General features: G+C 44.3%; 1 protein-coding gene across 1 annotated transcript in view; it reads left to right on the top strand.

Moving 5' to 3' along the window:
- The first annotated feature begins 7,965 nt into the window (after window positions 1-7,965).
- Window positions 7,966-20,342, top strand: part of FAM193A (family with sequence similarity 193 member A) — a 97,275-nt gene continuing 84,898 nt past the window's right edge. Inside the window, exon 1 of the mRNA XM_074951796.1 lies at window positions 7,966-8,384. Within this exon, the coding sequence (XP_074807897.1) occupies window positions 8,106-8,384 (279 nt within the window). The 5' untranslated portion in view covers window positions 7,966-8,105. The remainder of the gene's footprint in view (window positions 8,385-20,342) is intronic.

The raw sequence follows: 20,342 nt of genomic DNA, 5'->3' as shown, positions 1-20,342 counted from the left end.
ATGTCCCCAAAGTAAAGGATTATTACAGCCATGTCAGTCAGAACTTCCTTGCAGAACATATGACTCCAGAGGAAGTTACCAACTCACAGGTGTCTAGTTGCATCTCATCCAGCTAGGGGGCTAGTTGTTGAAATTTGAAATGGAGGAAGAACACATACTGGCCAGATGTGAAATGGGCACTGAGGCCCAGATCCTCAAAGGTATTTTAGACACCTAACTCCCACAAACCAAGAACAATAGGTATTCAGCTGCCCAAGTGGCATGCTGGGGCCCAGGCCGTAGATGGTCTTTGAACACATCTACAGCATCTGGCCCCTCAGGCAAGTTCGCACAAAACAGCCAGTGGGGAGGAGGATACCCTCCCTCATGATATTTAGCCTAGTCGTTAGGGAACTCACCTGGGATGTGAGAGACCCCTCAAGTCCCTTCTCCTGATATTAGCATTAGTGAGACCTCATAGTGAAAACATGAGACTAAGGCTATGTCTAAACTACAGAGTTAAGTCGACTTTAGTTACGCCGCCGTTCATCTGCTGCTGTAATTAAACCACATTTGCATGTCCACACAACATGCCTTGTGACGGCAGAGTGCATCCACAGCTGGTGCTCATGCATCGACAGAGAGAGCAGTGCACCGTGGACAGCTATTCCCCTGCGCAACTCATCCCCCCGCCCCCATCTGCCACTGGTGTTGTGGGAAGGGATTGCAGTCCCTCACAGGGGTGGGCTCAGTGTCCCAGTTTTCTCCATCGGATCATTCCATGGGCTTCCAACTACATTTCATGCCGCTTTTCAACAGCCCCTGTAACCTGTTCACCCGCCATCTCTGTCTGAAAGCATGGATCCTGCACTGCTCTCCAGTCTTGTGGTAAGCATTATGAACACAACGAGGCTGATCTTGTGGTGTTTCATGAGCTGACAATCTGATAATGACATCATGGTGTCTGCCCTGCTGTATGCCATGGACAGAAACAATTCAAGATTGCTGTTGACATTCACGGAGCAGCTGCACATGGTGGACTGTCGCTACTGGGCTCGGGAAACAAGCACTGTGTGGTGGGATCACAATCATGCTGCAGGTATAGGATGATGAGCAGTGGCTGCAGAACTTTCCTGGGACCGTGTGAGGAGCTGGCCCTTGCACTCCAGCTCAAGAACACCAAAATGAGAGCTGCCATAACAGTGGAGAAGCAAGTGGCAAATGCTGTATGGAAGCTGGCAATTCCAGACTGCTACCGACTGATCCTGCAGTGGAGCGATAGATGGCACCCATAGCCCCATTTTGGCCCCAGGCCACCTTGTGATAGAGTACATCAACAGAAAGGACTACTTTTCTATGGTATTGCAAGCTCTGATGGAGCACCAGGGTTGTTTCACTGACATCAACACAGGGTGGTCTGGGAAGGTACATGATGCATGCATCTTCAGGAACACTGCCCTATACAGGAAGTTGCAAGCAGGGACTTTCTCTCCAGACCAGAAGATTCCAATTGGGGATGTGGAAATGCCAATAGGGATCCTTGGAGACCCAGCCTACCCCTTGCTCCCATGGCTTATGAAGCCTTACACAGGCAACTTTAACCGCAGCAAGGAGCACTTCAACAACAGCCTGAGCAGGTGCAGAATGACTTTTAAATGTGCCTTTAGATGCTTAAAGGGTTGCTGGCACTGCCTTTTTGGCAGGTTAGATCTCAATGAGGAAAATATTCCCATGGTCATAGCAGCCTGCTGTGCTCTGCCTAACATTTGTGAAGCTGAGGGGGAGAAGTTTCCACAGGGGTGAAGCATTGAGGTGGATCAGCTGGCTGCTGCCTTTGAGCAGCCAGATACCAGGGCTGTTAGAGGGGCTCAACAGGTTGTTATTCAAATCAGGGAGACTTTAAAGGAGTATTTTGACAATGAGCCCCAGTAATATGGGTTTATGTAATTAGTTGAGCCCGGCATTGTTTTCTTGCACTGTAGTATAAACCTTGTAATGATTGCTGTGTGTGCTTTAATTTTACAATGTAAATGTCCCCATTGCCATTGTGTATGTATTTCAGCAGCAACCACTGTATGTAGGGGACAAATAAAGATTCCTTCTCTTTCTATAAGTACATTTTTGTGTTCTGCAAGAAACATTTAAACTATGAGCAGATTTTCAAATGAGGCTCTCACAGCTGAGTGTATGTCTAGTTGTCGTGAAATATATCCTTCAGGGTGGAGTGCCTGGGCTACTATTACACAAGGCTCCCACCACCTGCTGCTCCCTGTATCCCTCCTCTCCTCCTTTCCCCGCCCCCAAGTCCCCCACTGCTCACCCTCTCAGCATTCCTCCTCTCTTCTATCCCCCTCCATGCGGGGGCGTAGAGGTGAGGAGTGACGCAGCAAGTGGTGGGCGAGGGGTCTCACGGGGGTCAGGGGGGTGAAGAGGGATGCAGTGAACGGCAGGCGGCCTTGCAGGGGGGAAGGGACACGGCGGGCAGGCAGGGTCTTGTGATGACGGGGGTGGAGGAGAGGAGGGACGCAGCAAGTGGTGGGGACCTCCATAGACAGGGGCTGGAGAGGAGGAGAGGAGGGACTCACCTAGCAGCAGTGGGCTATGCGGGCCTTGGGACGGGGCAGAACAGGGAGGGGAAGAGGCAGAGCACAGGTGGGGCCACTACAGCCCAGGTGTCTGGCAGTGGGGTGGCAGCGGCTGCGCCAGGGCAGGCTTAGCCTTCTCTGCCCTGTTATAGTTGCCACCCATGGGAAAAGACCCCATATTTTAAATGAGACCCTTAAACCTATCTGCTAGTCAAGCGGAAAAGAAAAACAGAGCCCAGAAATAACTTGGGAAATATAAATAAAGCCATTACATAATGTACAAAACAGTGGAGAAAAAATTACAGCTTTAAAATCCCATCAAGATGCCTCTGTTGCTCTAAACAGCTGTGAACTCTTGGACATCTGAGTAGTCCCATTGACTTCAATGGAAATACTTCTGCCTGTGTTTGCGGGACTGGGCTGAAGGGCCTGATCCAAAGCCCACTGCATTCAAAGGAGCCCTTCTATTGTAATCTCACTGGGGCAGATGCTGTACTGTAACAGACTAACACAGCTGCTACTCTGAAACCTGTAACTTCTATATATCTGTACAGCACCTAGCACACTTTGGGTTGTTATGAACCAATTATTTATTATTCATTATGTAGATAGTAAGATTTTTGGGGGCAGGAACTGTCTTTTTGTTCAGTGTTTGATTGATGCCTAGCCCAACTGGATCTTGATCTATGGCTAGGGCACCTAAGAGCTACAATAATACATGATAACAAATGATTAATAACAATAAGCAGCAGGAGATCTCTCTCTACTTTTTGTGATGGACACATTGAGTGGTACATTTCTACAGATCGTTGTCAGGTGCATGATAGGACACTGCCGCAAACCTTCCAATTAAACTGTAAAAGCTACATTGTGCTTTCCTATGCTCATGTGAATTTTGAAGACCGAATCTGACCCTAATTGAGCCCTGTGGAACTCTGCACACAGCTTTTTATAGACTATATGCCTCAAAGACTAAGCTACAACACTGTGGAAGACTGACCTGTTCAGGTGGCAAAACATTGGAATGCACGACAATAGTCTTACAAACATTCGGTTCATCAGTCCTACTGTTTGTGACCATTTCGGGTGCCAGTCTGAGCAATTCTGAAATTATTAGCAGTCTAAATAATATCATTTTGCACACTAATTCAAAGTGTGAGGCTCTGGCGAAAAGAAAGAGTGAGGCAAATTAAAGTTAATTCTCTCAAATGTTTTAGTGGAATGGTTTTATTTTCTTAGTGATGATGAGGAGCACTACACTTGAGCTGATTCAAGTAAGGGCAAGAAACGAAGGTGTAGGTCTTTTGAGCAGTCACAGCCACATGAGTTTGGTCACATCATCTCCCCACCCCCTTCCATGCTATGCGTATTTCAAATTTGCCATTAAACTGGCAAAGCGATTTCTAAAGCAACCCAGGCCTGCAGCAGCTAAGATTGGACTGCAAGTTAAAAATGAGGTATAGCGGCAGAGCTGTGTAGGAAACCACACAAGTCTCTCATTTTCGTGGGCAGTAAATTCACACAGATTTTCAAAAAACCCAAAACCACAGCTCTGCTTTTCACAGTTTATAAATATTCACAACCCCATTCAGGCATGGGAACTGTTTTTAATTTTGAAAACTGAATTAAAGAAAGATGACTTGCTGGTCCTTTATGGTCTGAAGAGTAAAAACAACATGGTGATGCTTCTGTAACAAGGGAATTAAACATGGTGAGAACAGAGTATTATTACTCTTACTGCTGCAGTGTTGACTGCTTTTTATTATAATAGTTCCCAGATTAATGCATCTTATCTGCAACACGTGGGGAATATACAAACTGGCAGAGCTGTAATAATTTCTTTTGGAAGCCCAGGGTTGGGTGAATGGGCACAAGTGTAAATAAAATAACTCGGAAAAGATAAAGCTGGCTCTGGATCAGACTTAAATAAGAGCATGCCAAAACATCAAATGAAAGATAGGAGCTCTCTACATTAAAAATAATACCCTACGTAAAAATGATGCTTTGTGAAGTAAAATCAGAATTTCTGCTATTATGCATATTTTTTGCTTGAAATAAAATGCTGTTTGTGAAGGTAGGACAAGGTGGGCGAGGTAATATCTTTTATTGGACCAACTTCTGTTGGTGAGAGAGACATGCTTTCGAACTTACACAGAGCTCTTCCTCAGGTTTGTGAGGGTGTGCATTTTGTATAACACTTATTTGTTTGTATAACACTAACATTCCACTAGGACAGGGTGGGCAAACTATGGGCCGTGGGCTAGACCCAGCCTGCTAGCTATTTTAAGACGGTCCTTGAGCTCCTAGGGCTTGCCCCCCTGCAGAACTGCGGTGCTCCAGCCGGGAAGCAGGGTCAGGTGCCGCTCCACGCGGCTCCTGGAAGCCGCAGCATGGTCCCCCATCTCCAGGGCTCCAGCCAGGCAGCAGGGTCACGGCCGCGCAACGCAGCTCCTAGAAGCCGCGGCATGGTTCCCCTCCAGCTCCTACGTGTTCCAATGGCCCCGCTCCAATGGCCCCCTCCGGCTCTCCAATGGGAGCTGCAGGGGTGGTGCCTGTGGACAGGGCAGCGTGGAGAGCCGCCCGGCCGTGCCTCCACGTAGGAGCCAGAGAAGGGACATGCTGCTGCTTCCGGGAGACGGAGAAGAGACGTGCTGCTGCTTGAGGTAAGCGCCGCCCGGAGCCTGCATCTCTGAGTCTCCCCCCGCACCCCAACCCCTTGCCCCAGCCATGATCCCTCTCCCACCCTCTGAACCCCTCAATCCCAGCCCGGAGCACCTTCCTACACCCCAAACCCCTCAGCCCCACCCGAGCCCACATGCTCAGCCGGAGCCCTCACCCCCCCCGCACCCTACTTCCCCGCCCCAGCCCAGAGACCCCTCCCACACCCTGAATTCCTCATTTGTGGCCCCACCCCAGAGCCCGCACCCCCAATCAGAGCCCTCACTCCCTCCTGCACCCCAACCCCAATTTTGTGAGCATTCATGGCTCACCGTACAATTTCTATTCTCAGATGTGGTCCTCGGGCCAAAAAGTTTGCCCACCCCTACACTAGGAGCATAACCGGCAGATATGAAGACAAAGGCCAAGCTCCAAAGAACTCACAATCTAACCCGCCATCGTATAGAACAAGGTGGGAAGGGGATATGATCAGCAGTGAGATTCAAGGGTGAAGTAAAGCACATGTCTTCCTGCTTCCATAATTGCATGTGTGTACATAGAAATATCTTTTTCAGTCGACTGAGAAAGGCTAGTCATAGAACAATTTCACTGTAGGCAGAAGGTTTGCTAGAACGGAAACACCACTTTGCTCATTACAAGACAATGAAACAACTGTGCACTTTCAATCCACAGCACTGTAACCTAGAGTTGCCCTTTTTGTGAGTAGGAGAGGCCAAGTGTAGTCATTGTGCCAGTGGGGTCAAAAATATTAGTAAACTACGTTGCAAGATTCCTTTGAGTGAAAAACAATCTGCTTTCAACACTCATCTTCATACTATCATATATTGTCATCTTGAATTGCATCAAAATATTACGCTACAGTAATCTGCCACTGGCTACAATAAAATATGATAAAGCATCAATATAGCGTCTGGTCCTATCGATCCATTTGCATGCTGCAATGCTATTTCATCATATTGTGTCAACATATAGTGATGCAGTGTCACATGATTCATGGGCCTTTGTCATGCCAAAAACATAGATAATCCCAGAAAATTATGCCAACCTACTAAGTGGTTCCTGATTTAGAAATCCACTGATAGAGTATTAGATAGAGGGATGGGTTTGTGGCGTGTGTACCACTGCCCTCTACTGGATGGAATTAGAACTTCTCAACTGTGTGTAATAAACCTGTTACTACAAAGAATTAATGGAGATTTTCCACTAGCACAAGTGCTACGGGCCTGTACTTTTGGATCGGGAACCAGCCGGAATTTACCCTTGTGTTAGAAAAAGTGTAGAAAGTCAGTGTTGGAAGGACAGTGATGAGTAGGGAGACCCAGATCCGCAAAGGTACTTAGACGGCTGAGTCCAAATTTTAGGCTTCACTGCCATCCACAAAATTCCTTCTTGGCTGCCACCTAACCCTGTAGGTGCCTAAACTTATTCGGCACCTGAATTCCTCCCTCTGGGCATGTGCACTGCTGCCTCATATGCTCAGATACCTATGTCCTGCCTAAGTCCCAGACGGGGGAAAATAGGTGTTTGCCTGCCTATCCAGTAGGCAGCCTATGAGCACTCCTACAGGATCAGGTCCCATTCAAAATCTGGCAAAGGGAGGAGGTGGCACTGGTGCCCACCTTATAACTGTGAAGATGCTGTAATAAAAAGTAACTATTGAAATGGTTTGCTATTGTGTACTTAACAGTTTAAAATACTTAATTTAAAAAAATTGTTTGTTTTGTATTATACAATGTATTTGCAGAAGGCTCCTAGTAGTGTGTTTGAGATACTGACTGCAGTTTCACTGGAAGACTCTACCTGTGTAAGCTCCAAAGGGTCAGACCTCATGTTAATAAATATATATTTCTGGAAAACAAGCCCTATATTTAAAGGTGTAACAAATCCACGACAGCTGTGATGAGGTTAAAAGCTGTCATCATCCAATGGATGTTTGATGGGCCATATTTGCGATGAGTGTGGTTGGTTTTAGCTCCCCTATTCCAAACTCACCACTGTGCTTTGCACTAATTGGAAGACTCAGTAGAGGTCAAAACCTGCACGCACCATGGAGACTGAACTACATTGAACCGAGATGCATTCCAATCATGTTCCCTGCATGGGGGTTCCACTCTGGTGAAAAACACTGCTGCAGCTCAGATACCTCAGACTTCACATCTGGAAATTGCAGTGCCATTAGAACCCCCTGTATTAGGTGCACAGCTGGGAAACGACATTGCACCTAATAAAGTAGCTACACTGTATTCTACACAGGACTGTCCTGACATACCCTCTTTCTGTGCAATGGACTCTTGGAGGGCTGCCTAAGGACTCTACCCCTTTAAAAGCTCCTGTAGCCAACAATCACGTGGTGCTGTTAGACTCCTCCGCCGCTGCTCCTTCTTTGCGGCTCTGTAGTCCCCTGACAAGGGTGGCAACGTTGGTCAACCAGGCTAACGGCTGCGAAGAAAACTACAAATCCCATCGAAAGCTGCGAAACGAGATGACATAACCGACCGCTCCCCGCTGGGCCGCGCAATGCACGCCGGGAGTTGTAGTCCCATCCCCTCCCACTGATAGGATGCGGTGCCGAAGTGGCGGCGGATTACGACTGCATTTCCCGGTGTGCTGCGCGGCGCGGGTTCCCGTCAGCGCAAGGGGGAGCCCCCCGACGTAAAGGGGGATCACTTTCCCCTTGTGTCCGCCATATTGGACGGTAACTCTGGTCAGCGGCGCTGGGGCCAAGGGAGTCCCCGTTACAGTGACAGTTCGTGCACCCCTGCTCCTCGGTGCCCGGGGCGGCCTGTGCCCCGCCCTTACCCGCTCCCCCTTCCGGGCGCTGACGGCGGCTCCGACCTCCTCGCTGCCCGGGTGTCAGACACGATGAGTCCGGCCGACGCCAAGCGAGGAGCCAAGCGCAGAAAGAACAAGCGGGGCGGCGGCCTCGGCAGTACCGGCGGCCCCGGACCCGGCGGCGGCGGCGGGGCGGGAGGCCTGAGCAAGAGCGGGGCCGCCTCGGCATCGGCCGCCCTGCGGGCTCCAGCCCAGGCGGTGGCTGCCACGCCGAGCGTGGTGGGCGGCCTGCTGACAGCGCCGGCAACGGCCGCCGGCAACGGAGCCCTGAGCGGCGGCGCTGGAGGGGCCGGGGCGGGACATGGCGAGGTGAGGATGGGGGGACGGGGGCGCGCTGCGTGGGGAGGCCTGGCCGCACCCACCCCCTCTCCGGGAGCAGGGGCCGCCGCCCCTGGGTGGGGAGGCGGGGAGCCTATAGCGGGGTCCGCTCTGCGACCGCAGTGACAGGCGTCCCGCTGCAGCGGAGCCCCGCGCGCGCACGCCCGCCTGCCCGCGGGAGGAAGCCTGGGGGAGCTGGGCAGTCATCCGCGGTGGCGGGGAGAGCCCCCTTTTGGCCCGTTCGCAGCCCCCCAGCAGCAGGGAGGCCCGGGGTGTTGCCTGCCCCCCCACCCTTGCAGCGGGGATGCAGGGCTGGGCACTGTCCTTTCCCCCCTCCCCCCACCCCACAGGGGCAGGGCGCTGCAGCCTGATCCAGGCAGCGTGGTGGTGGGGAGTCTCGGGGAGCATCCCATGCCAGGCATCCCATCTTTCTGCGCCCCCAGGGCTTGTGCTGAAGCTTGTGGGAGGAGGAGCGAGAGAAGAGGTTTGAGGCGTTGCCATCTAGGGCACATGCTCTCTCCTTAAAGTGAAGTTCCCTTTTCTCCGAAAATATTTTCATTGAAAAGTTGCATGTTCGTTACTAGTGGGTTGGCAGGCTTGCCTGTTGAGCTGTTGAAACCATTTGGGCATGTTTGCTCAGTTTTTCTAGTTGCACTTCAGTGAGGTTTATGGTAAGCATTTCATATTGTGCAGTGATATCTGTCTTAGGTGACTGACCGAGGTTCAAGCAAAAATCAGTTACAGTATTGATTTTTTTTTTTTGAGAGATACTCTGTTGTCATAACTAACAAGACAGCAATTGAGGTTGACCTTTTTCCCCACTTTTTCTTTAAAGGTTGAACAGATTTTTGTTGAGAAGTGCACTAAGGTTAGATTTAGGTGCCCCACTTACAGGGGGGTTACCTGTTGGCAATGTCCTTACTTGCAAGTTTCAGTGTATACCTCATTTGGCACCTTCATCTTCCTTCTCCATAAGGAAATTGTCAGATACATGGGGGAAGAAAGAAGAAATGGTTTCTGTGGTATGAGAGGGATCCAAAATACTTAATGATGTAACCAACTGGATTTTAGTTCTGTGTGTGGTCTTACCTCCTGTTTGTTTTGCTAGGGCAATGAGAATTCATCAGTGATAAATATAAACTTGTTTTATTTATAAATACAGTAACCTGGCCCTCCCTCCTCAAAACCCCCCACCCAGCATCAGCTGCAACTTAGTTATGACAACTATGAAGCTATCCTGCTAGTGCAGTATTTATGTCAAACATAATTTCCATTTGGGACAATAGGTGCTAACATAACTTGTTAGTCTCTAAGGTGCCACAAGTACTCCTTTTTTTTTTTTAACATAACTTGTGAATATCTAGAAGAGGTATGGATTTTACTGCTACGTTGGGAGGAGGCCGTCAAACTCTACTATTGTCCCAGAAAATATCTAGTGAGAGGCTGAAGTTCAAGTTAAAAATCTGTATAACACTTTAATAGAATGCAGGTGCTTCGGGGGCAGGGTCTGCCTACTACAATGTTTAGCGCAATGGCGCGCCAATGTTGGTTGATCCCTAAGCACTGTGGTAATACATGTGATTGACATGCCAGGGGAAAATGGAGCGAGCATACTACACAATATGGTAGATTGAAGTGATTCAGCCAGTGAAGGGGTTTACTGTCCCTGATAACTTGGGTTGTCTATAGATTGTGTGTCTGCGATAAGCAGAGTCCAGAAAAATATTCTGCGAGTGGCTTTCTTAAGATGGTTACTGACTAGCAGATCTCTTGCAAAAGCTCATCCAGGAGGACAGAATGGGCTGGTAATCCTTCCACTTAAGCGCTGCCTTTAGATTTTAGACTTAGTAGTTGTCATTTATGTGTCTCACTTCTAAGATAGACCACCATCTCTTTGAAATTTATACAGTATTTAAACTTTAAATAATTGTGAAAACACTTTCAGATGTTACTGTATGCCCTTGTTCATAGTAGAGAACTTAAAAAAAATTTTCTGCCCTTAAATGAGAGAGTACTATATTATACAAGTCATTATTTTGTAAGTCAGTTCCACATATAACAATTTATTTTACTTTACTTTTAAATATACTCATAGGTTATCAACTGTTTCCCTGTTTTCACAACATTTGATGTTACGAACGATTCTGCAAGCTGGTTGGCAAATATCAATTGGACCAACTAGTTAAGTTGAAAGTAAATTCATGAGACTGGATTTATATATACAAGGTAGCAAACATTACAATTGGTTTTGTAATGGGAGCAAACAGATAATCCACTATGCCATGTTACTGAAAGCCACATATACTTAATACTACATTTGAACACTGATAGATGTGGATTGGCTCACTTGCCTCATGTCATATACACTGATATTTTTCTTGACACGTTAAATATTTTTTGATTGTGGTAATGCAACAAAATTGCCAATACTTTGTCATTTAATGCCACAGTTGTTTCAAGCATATAAGCTAAAATAATTTGTCATTTTCTAAATGTTGCTTGTGCTCCAGAATGTAATACTCTAAATAGTTAACCACTCTGACGGTCAGTAGTACAGGATCAAGACAAGATTTGTGATCTTCATTCACTGGGGTGATGGCTTACCATGTGTTTGCTTTTCTTCTCCACACAACCCAGAAGCTCTGTGTACCTTTCACGAATGACCTGTACAAATCAGGTGCATTATTTATGTTGGCTGCGTGAAAAGAAAATGGCATGCTAGTACCTCTACTGTCATAATCAGATTTGCATTACTTTCATCTTGTACAAAATGTTGCTAAGTGTCTGTGAGGTGGTATGAAAAATCAAAAGCCATTGTTCTAATTTACAAACTTTAATGGCTTCTGATCGCTCATAATATATATTTTAAAATCCTGTTACTGTTGACTGCTTAGCTGGGACTGCACCCCAGAATATAATGTAGTCAAGTTGCTAGCCCACTAATACTGCTCTGTGTCAGTTGTGTCCCCCTCATATTGGAAAGACTTTTTATGTTGCTGAACTATGGCACCCCCTCCCATTAGAGTTCTATTAGCGTAAACTCCTTTTAGAACACATCGTTAAATTTAACTTACACTTTAGAAATTTTTTTTAAGGAATGACCTCTTGTATCCTACATATTTGTTATGTGCAAATCAGTTGCTAATTATCTGGTGATATATTGATAAAAGATGTTTTATAAGCAAAATTGGATTGAGTTTTAAAATACATAAAATTTTATACTTCCAATTAAAAAGCCCTTTTCTCAATTTTCAAATTCTAGCTATGATTTTCATAGCTAATGAACATCATAATTAAATTGAGATTTTATGGTTCTTAGCCTAAGATTCTCATTTCCCTGAGTTTCTGCATTAAACATATGCTAAATCTTGTCCTGTGATGCAAGCAATTCTTTTTTTAAAAAAATCATATTGGAGGTTACTCTTTTGGCCCTATGTACTTACTTGAAAACATCAGAATTCCTGTCTTCCAAATAATATTGTGCAAGTGTTCTACACAAACTAAAGATGCTTTCCTTGATGTTCCTCTAGTAAGGAAACTTGTTGGTGACACTAGTTTAACTGGAATTGGAAGCTACACAGTTTAGGCTTGTGGGGTAGGATCATAAGACTTTACATATATCTTTGTAATGATAAAATAATGGCTACTGGGAATAGTGTTGTGGGGTGGAGAATCAAGTGTCACATTAAAAATAGAATATTTAATGATCTGAAGTTTGAGCATATAGACCAGACATTTTTAAATTAAATATCTCATTTATCAGTGAAAAGAAAAGTGAGCGTTTTTTAAAAAAAAAATGTGATTATACTGTGTTCTGTGATGATGAAATATTAAGATTTGGATTAATGGTTGAAATTTTGATTGAATCTGTGGGATATATTTGGAGTTGCTTTTTATTGGTCACTGCACAATACAGGATTCTGTGGTGCAGAAAAAAGTTGTAAAGTTGGCTTTGTGTGATAGCTTGCCTAGGTAGTTGGGTGTGAAGAACTGCTTGTCTATGACTGACCTGTTCCAGTAGACCTTACTACAGGTCTGAGTGAATTTGTGTGCTTTAACTAGAATGAACAATTTAGTAAGCCAAAGAGGGGAGAAATTGCTATCTATCTTAGAAATATTGTCTGTAGATAATGTGTACTAATGTGATCAATCTTTGTACAATTAAAAACCTTCTGACACAGATTAACTTAAAATATTTTACCAAAACTCTGTTAGATGTACTCCATTTACCTTTCTCTCATTATCAAAGGTATTGATGGATCCCCCTCCAGAATAGGCTGGCTCCTCTGATTTGATTCATTCAGCAACTGCAATCCAGTGCCCATGACATGATTACTTTCATGGTAGTGATATTGCATGCATTGGATTGTGGCATTACTGAATGATTCAAACAGGCAGAGGAAACTGATTACAGAAGAGGCAGTTTCTATTCTTATTGAAATCTAAATTTTAGCTAACACTTTTCCTTTTGTTGTGTCACTTTTTTCTTTTCTTTGTGTAAGGGTATATATTATTTTTGACCAACTTTATCTAGTGTAAAGTGGACACTTTCCTATTAAAACATATAAGTATATTGGGTATTGAGACACTTCTGTAGTAGTTCACTTGTGCACTTAACTGCAGGCACTACATTTTTATTTTGTTATTTAAATGCAGACTGTCCCTGCCCTAAAGATCTTACACTCTGATAATAGTATATACATTAAACAGAATAGAATCATTAGGGTGGGTTTTTATAGCTTACATAGTTAAATAGACTTGTGAAGTTAGAAACAAAATCCACTGTAGTTTAAATTATTTTTAACTCTCTGATCACTTAAAATTTCAAAACAAGCTTAATGTCCCCTTTATACTGACATAAGAACGGCCATACTGGGTCAGACCAAAGGTCCATCTAGCCCAGTATCCTGTCTTCCAACAGTGGTCAATGCCAGGTGCCCCAGAGGGAATGAACAGAACAGGTAATCATCAAGTGATCCATTCCCTGTCTGTCATTCCCAGCTTCTGGCAAAAGTAGCTTTTGCTTTATTTGTTCCTTGGGCTAATTGAGATACACTTTTCCCATGTCTCAGATTTATCTGATAAAAGGGTATGTATGTATACATGACGTTGATGGATCTCAAAACCAGGTCTGTTGCCTGCATTTTTTCCTATTATACATGTGTTAATGTGAGCAGATATCCAGAGTAATCAGACTTGAACTGCTACATTAAACATCCAAACAGCTTGTCTAGAACAAATATTAATACGGTTGAAGTTTCACATGCGTCAGATTCTGGTTTAGCTATACCATCAAATATTTCATATAACTAAGGTATCCTATGGCTTGAAACATACAGACAGAGGGAACATTTGTCTTGCCTTGTTGGACATCAAAATTTTGAGAGAGAACGTAAAAATCTAATTTTAGCTACCTTCAAATATACAATGCAGCTGCCCCCAAAACTCCATTGTTTGCAAAAACTTAAATCCTGTTGTAGGTCACTACATAATGATTAGATGCAAATTCACATGAAAAAATAGTTTCTGAAAAATGAATGGGCGCAGATAGAGAGCAAGGTAAGGTATTATCCAAATCTTAGTCTAATCACAGTATAAACTAATAAGGTTGAATTTTGAACCTTTATTTTTTTGTGATTTTTTTTTTTGATTAATGCACGCTTTTACCTTTCCTTTGGTAACTTGGAGGAGGGATTTGGGCCCCCTTACCTTTTCAATCTACAGGTAGAAGTAACCCATAGCAGTTTACAAGGAAAATGTTGGGTCCCTAAGGTAGGGGTTCTCAAACTTCATTGCACCACAACCCCCTTCTGACAACAAAAGTTACTACACGACCCCAGGAGTGGGGACCGAAGCCTGAGCTAATTTGATTCATTCCGAAGATAGCTTTAAGAGAAATGGCTTAAAAAGTTTTTCTACCTCATTAGAAAGACTGAAATATAATAGAATGGGCATTTCCAACACTATCATGAGGCCCAATTCAATACAGAACACTAGTGCTTTTTTTAAAAAAAAATTGGTCCCTAAATTAGTGGTCAGTCTAAAGTAATATTTGTATCAGTAATGACTGATACAAAAATGTTTTGAATTTTATGTATCTCGTTTGCTCTAAATATTTAACCAATTCGGACTCAGAATTAGTATATTGGTCAAATATATATGTAACAGGACTGTTTGTCCTGTACTGAAACTTAGTGTGTTCTTTTTTGATTGAAGAGAAATCAGGATCCTGAGACTCTCAGTGCCCAGGGCAAATGGAAAGAGGCCAGTGCTCCAAGTCAGCAAGTTTGACAGGCAGGCAGGCCAATGGGGGAGTCGAGCCCGGGACCCATCCCCCATGTGAGCTGGGACTGCCAGTGGCAAAGTAGAGCAGAGCTAAGGAGAGTTCAGCAGCCAGAGTTGAGCTGGGGGCAAAGCAGCAACAGTAGCACTGAGCCAGAGAGGCAGAGCTGGAGCAGCACAGATCAGTTGCTCCGATGATGAGCCAGGGTTGAGCTACAGCAGGGAGCTGCAGGGCCAGAGCAGGGGAGCAGATGCCAGCTATGCCACAAGTAACACTGGAATCGAACACAGTGAGTGGCAGGAGGGAGTGAGGTGGGGCCTTTATCAGAGAGGGCTGAGCAGAGGGAGACCTGTCAGACATGAGGGCCTTGCAGACTGGATTCGGGGAGGGGACATGAAACTGACAGCAGGGCCAATACTGGGGAGAAGGGTCCTGCCACCTGGAGCCTCAGGGCGTGCGGCCACCACCAGAGCCAGTACCGGGTTTACAATGGCACTGAGACCACACTCAAAAGGGGTCCCAGTGGGTCAACAGTGTGTCATGTGAGTCAGCAGTATGCCCTTGTTGCCAAGAAGGCTAACGGCATTTTGGGGTGTAAAAGTAGGAGCATTGCCAGCAGATCGAGGGTTGTGATCATTCCCCTCTATTCGGCATTGGTGGGGCCTCATCTGGAGTGCTGTGTCCAGTTTGGGGCCCCACCCTACAAGAAGAATATGGAAAAATTGGAAAACGTCCAGCGGAGGGCAACAAAAATGATTAGGGGGCTGGAGCACATGATTTATGAGGAGAGGCTGAGGGAACTGGGATTGTTTAGCCTGCAGAAGAGAAAAATGAGGGGGGATTTGATAGCTGCTTTCAACTACCTGAAAGGGGGTTCCAAAGAGGATGGATCTAGACTGTTCTCAGTGGTAGCAGATGACAGAACGAGGAGCAGTGGTCTCAAGTTGCAGTGGGGGAGGTTTAGGTTGGATATTAGGAAAAATTTTTCACTAGGAGGGTGGTGAAGCACTGGAATGCGTTACCTAGGGAGGTGGTGGAATCTCCTTCCTTAGAGGTTTTTAAGGTCAGGCTTGACAAAGTCCTGGCTGGGATGATTTGATTGGGGATTGGTCTTTCATCCACTTATCCAAAAAGTGTACTTATGGCATCTTTGTAAGACATATAGCATGCATTTGTTTTGTTTTTTTTTAAAGTGGAGAATGATAATTCTGGGTCCACTTTAAAACTAAAATTCCATTGATGCTATCTTTTTTTTTTAAATTTTGAAATAAAAGAAGTTTGCTAACTTAGTTCACTCCTTGTAAAAAGCCTCCAATTTTACTCTATTTTTCTGAAGTAAAGTTATGATAGTACAGTCATGGGCACTTCCATGAAATCTTGCTGTTGCTAAAATCTTTTTCCTGAAGCCAGTGAAATAAGATGGGGAGGGAGTATAGATGAAGAGGTAACATGGAGTATGATTGAACTTCAAGAACTGTCTTCAAGTGCAATATTCTGCACAATAGAGGTCCTTTAATATATAATGATCCATTGAACTAAGCTGTGATAGCTTTGTAAAACAGTTAATTTTAAAATACTTCAGAATAGTAAAGAACAAAGAAAACAAACATTTGTTAGATAATTCTGTTCATTCACAAGGTACGAAATTCATAGTATTTCAGAACTGAGATCTTTGTTCTTCATTACATTTCAGATCCCTTAGGAGGGAAGGAAGGGGCATTACTCGTCTAAATTATTGAAGTGTTAAATAAATAACTTGTTGCTTGTCACAGTGTGTCAGTTTTGTTCACTTTTTCATTTTTAGAATCAATAACCATTATTTTTCACTGGAGGTTAGTACTGAAATTTATATTCTTCTAAGAAGTGTACCTGATTTAGAAGGATGAAGTAAACTATTCATTACAAGTACTTTAAGCTGACTTATCTGAACAGCCCTTGTCTACAGAAAGTGAAATTTTGTCTTTTTCCGCTACATTAATGAAATCTAATGGCTGGACCTGCAGAAGCTAGAGAAAGTCACAGTAGAAATAAGTGTCAGGTTTTTTTAAAAGTGAGGATAATAACCATTAGTATAAAGTTTTCCTGGGTCATCGCTTCTGCAGAATCAAAGTGTTTTTTTTATATACACACACACAATATCAGCAGCATGGGATGTTAAAATTAAATCTATTATATATACATATTAAATACACATACCCTTAATACTGTGTGATTGCTAAATGTGACTAGAATGTAAATGGATCCAATTGTGGTCTGCCAGAGTTTGCAGACAGATGGCTCTAGTGCTGCGGTAGCTGGCGGTAGCTTTCCAAGCTATAACAGACTGAGAACTGACACGATTGTTTTCACTGCTTCTCTTGAAAACCCTGGTGGCTGCCTTTAAATTAGTTCTAAGTCAACTCAGATTTTTGGAAAATCTGTAAGCAACAGCAGATGCAAGCACACTGAAACTGTTAATTGGAAAGCGTAACTCACAAACAGGTTGGGGAAAGGATTGGATGTTGGGCACATCACTCCACAGCATCCATAAGTGGGTTGTGGAAGGGGGTATTGTAGCAGAAACCCCACTCACAGTTGCAATACGTGGGAGACTTCACGGAGGGGGGAACACAGAATGCTCTTGTGTTCTGGCAACCCGGGGTAGTGGGAGGGGCTTCAAAGGCAAGATGGAGCCACTGATCAGGTTCCAGGGACAGCACCCTGGCAGGAATTGAATTGTAACAGAGTCCCTTTTCCCAGCAGCTGATTGCTTTCCCCTGGATGAATGGGGCAGGGGCAGAGGTTACATCTTCTGTATATTATGTTTGATTTAGTCTTGTGGCTGTTTGGAGTCCGGTAAAATTTCCAAGCCCCGTCTGAGGGGCTGTGTAGGTGACTGAGTATGGGGGTGGAATGGGCAGGTGAGGAAGGAGTGATGGACTAAATTGAAGAGACTCTGGGGGCAGACTAAATAGGCTATGTACCTTGATGTAGGGAAAGAGATAATTGGAGAGGGGGATGAGAATGAAAAGAGGAAACACTAACAAACCAGGAAAAGATGGATAATAATCAGAGATGATGAGATGATAGAGAGTTGATGAAACCAGGAAGGGAAAGAATCTAAACAAAAGTAAAGTTTTTTTTAAAAAAAATCTATATTGAAATGTGACTGACAGTATTATACAGTTAAATACTTGATTCCTTTATTACTGGGGATATGGCCTGAGGGACAAGGATGCATGTGTCATGGCATTACAAGTATTCTTTTAGCTTGGCTAGTAAGATTAACCTTTGGGTTCATAGGTGTTAAATGTTTTAAACCCTGTTGTTGTTCACCTCTCAGTGCCTCTGTATTATAACTAATCACAGCCATTCACTTGGTAAAACTAATACAGATCCAAAATGGGTGGAGGGAGTTTATTATATCATAGTCTCTGAAGAATTTTCTTTTAGTGTGAATTATGAGTTTTCATAATCTGTGCATTTCATTATTGGGATTTAGCAGTCCATTACAAATAACTATTTTTTTATTTATTTGAAAATATTCAGTGTTAATGTGACATTCTGCAAAGTGTTTTGAGTCTACATTGACTTATGTTCCATTTAAAACCTCATCCTGTCAGAATGCATCTATGGCAGCACAGTGCAAATGAGAAGAGGTGGCATTGCCAGCTTTGGAATGCATACTGTCTTCAACCACTTGTTATCTTTGATGCTTTTTTGAGGCGAGGAAACTGGTGTCAAGTAGCTTTATGCTGAGGTAGTTTTGAGCCAATAAATAAATTATAGCTGTTGTGAACTTTCACTTCTCTTACACATCAAGAACTAAGTGTTATTGCACTTAAATGGGGCACTAGTTTTTATTTGAAAATTAGATCTGCTTCATTTCCTACTTAACCAGTATGCGGAAGTGGTAGTTTTAACTCCCAAAGGTAAGCACATAAAAAGCTCTGAGGATGGTGCTAGAATCAGACGTTGTGTGAAAACAAACTATTTAAAAACTATCATTTTTCTCCAGTTTTTAATTATCTTGATCCAAAAAATTAAGTGTGGATAGCCCCACCTGACTAAAATGCTTTGCGTAAATGATCTTTTTTTGAGCATTTTTTATGCCTTTTGTGGCTGTTAAGACAAAATATGGAAACAGAATTTTGGCATAGTAGTGTAGGTATTTAAATACTCAACTGAACAATTTAAATGACTCAAACTTTTTAGAGCTGGCGTTAGAAGGATGTGTGAAGCTTTGTGATTTTAATTAGAATGCTCCCATTGAGTGTGAATTTCTGGACTTCTGTCACTAATAGAAAATTGTTATACTTAATTTTCTTTAAGAATGTATTAACATCATGGCATGTGTACATGTGTAGTACATACTCTTCTGTATTCATGTAAATTTTTATTTTTGGGGTAGGAAATCACTGAAATAAAATACATCATTTGAGTTCTTATTAAGCAAAGGTTATGAAGTGGCTACCTGAAGCTAATGTAGTTCCTTGCTAGTCTTGCTCATTCAGTTTCATTTGTAGTATTTAGCAGCCTTTGGAAACAGAATACTTGCCTTATACAGCATCCATCTTGCCGCCAGCTTTTTAACCATGTCTGGACTACCATACTGCTTTGTCAGCCTTTAGTGTTTATAACTTATGTGAAGTTCGCATCCAAGTGATTGCTTAGCTTTTCTGAACTGAACTACTCCAGACTGTTGATCCTCAATAAGCTGCTGCCACAGCAGGTCATAAGTTAATGGTTTTGTCTGGAGTTCATTGTAAGTGCTCCATGATCTTGTTGTAAGATAACAGCGACTTGTGTAGATATAGGTAAATTGCTGCAGAAGAAAGATGTCTCATGGTGGAAGCACAAGTCGTCTTCAATTTGACTTACTGTAATATAAATCAGTTTTGAAGTTTTATTGTGTGGATGTGTGGGAAATAAAGGACTTCTTCACTCCTGAATGGGTGACGGGATGGATCACTTAATGATTACCTGTTCTGTTCATTCCCTGTGGGGCATCTGGCATTGGCCACTGTCGGAAGACAGGATACTGGGCTAGATGGACCTTTGGTCTGACCTAGTATGGTCGTTCTTATGTTCTTAGAAGCATAGGCGCTGATTCCTTGGGTGCTCTGGGGCTGGAGCACCTGCGGGGAAAATTTAGTGAGCGCTCTGCACCCACTGGCAGCCAGTCTCCCCTCCCCGCCGCCATCTCCTCCCCTGAGCATGCAGTGTCCCCTCTCCTCCGCTTACCTCCCAGCGCTTCCCGCCCGGCTGCCACCAGACAGTCGTTTGGCAGCTCTGGGGTGGGGTGGAGGGGAGAAGCAGGAACATGGCGTGCTCAGGGAGGAGGCGGGGCCAGGGTGGGGATTTGGGGAAGGAGTTGGAATAGGGGCAGGGAGGGGGCAGAGTTGGAGCGGGGACTTTGGGGAAGGGGTTGGAATGGGGGCAGGGCTTCATGGAAGGGGTGGAGTCAGGGCAGGGCTGGGGGCAGATGTGGTTGAGCACCCACTGGTGGGAGCAGAAGGTGGCGTCTATGCTTAGAAGATGCATTCTCTCTTCCCAATCCCCAAGATTCTCCTTGTTGCTGCGGTTGTATGTGTGGTTGTCTTTATTCTGTGTTCTCCTCTCCTCTGGGCTGTTGTGCAGGTTTATCTCCATTACCCTATCCCTTTCCCTAACTTCAGTTTGAGGAG

This window comes from Natator depressus, chromosome 4 (genome assembly GCF_965152275.1).
Source record: "Natator depressus isolate rNatDep1 chromosome 4, rNatDep2.hap1, whole genome shotgun sequence".
In the NCBI taxonomy this organism is placed as follows: Eukaryota; Metazoa; Chordata; order Testudines; family Cheloniidae; genus Natator; species Natator depressus.
The sequence above is the reverse complement of the archived record's forward strand: the minus strand, read 5'-3'. Positions and strand labels throughout refer to the sequence as shown.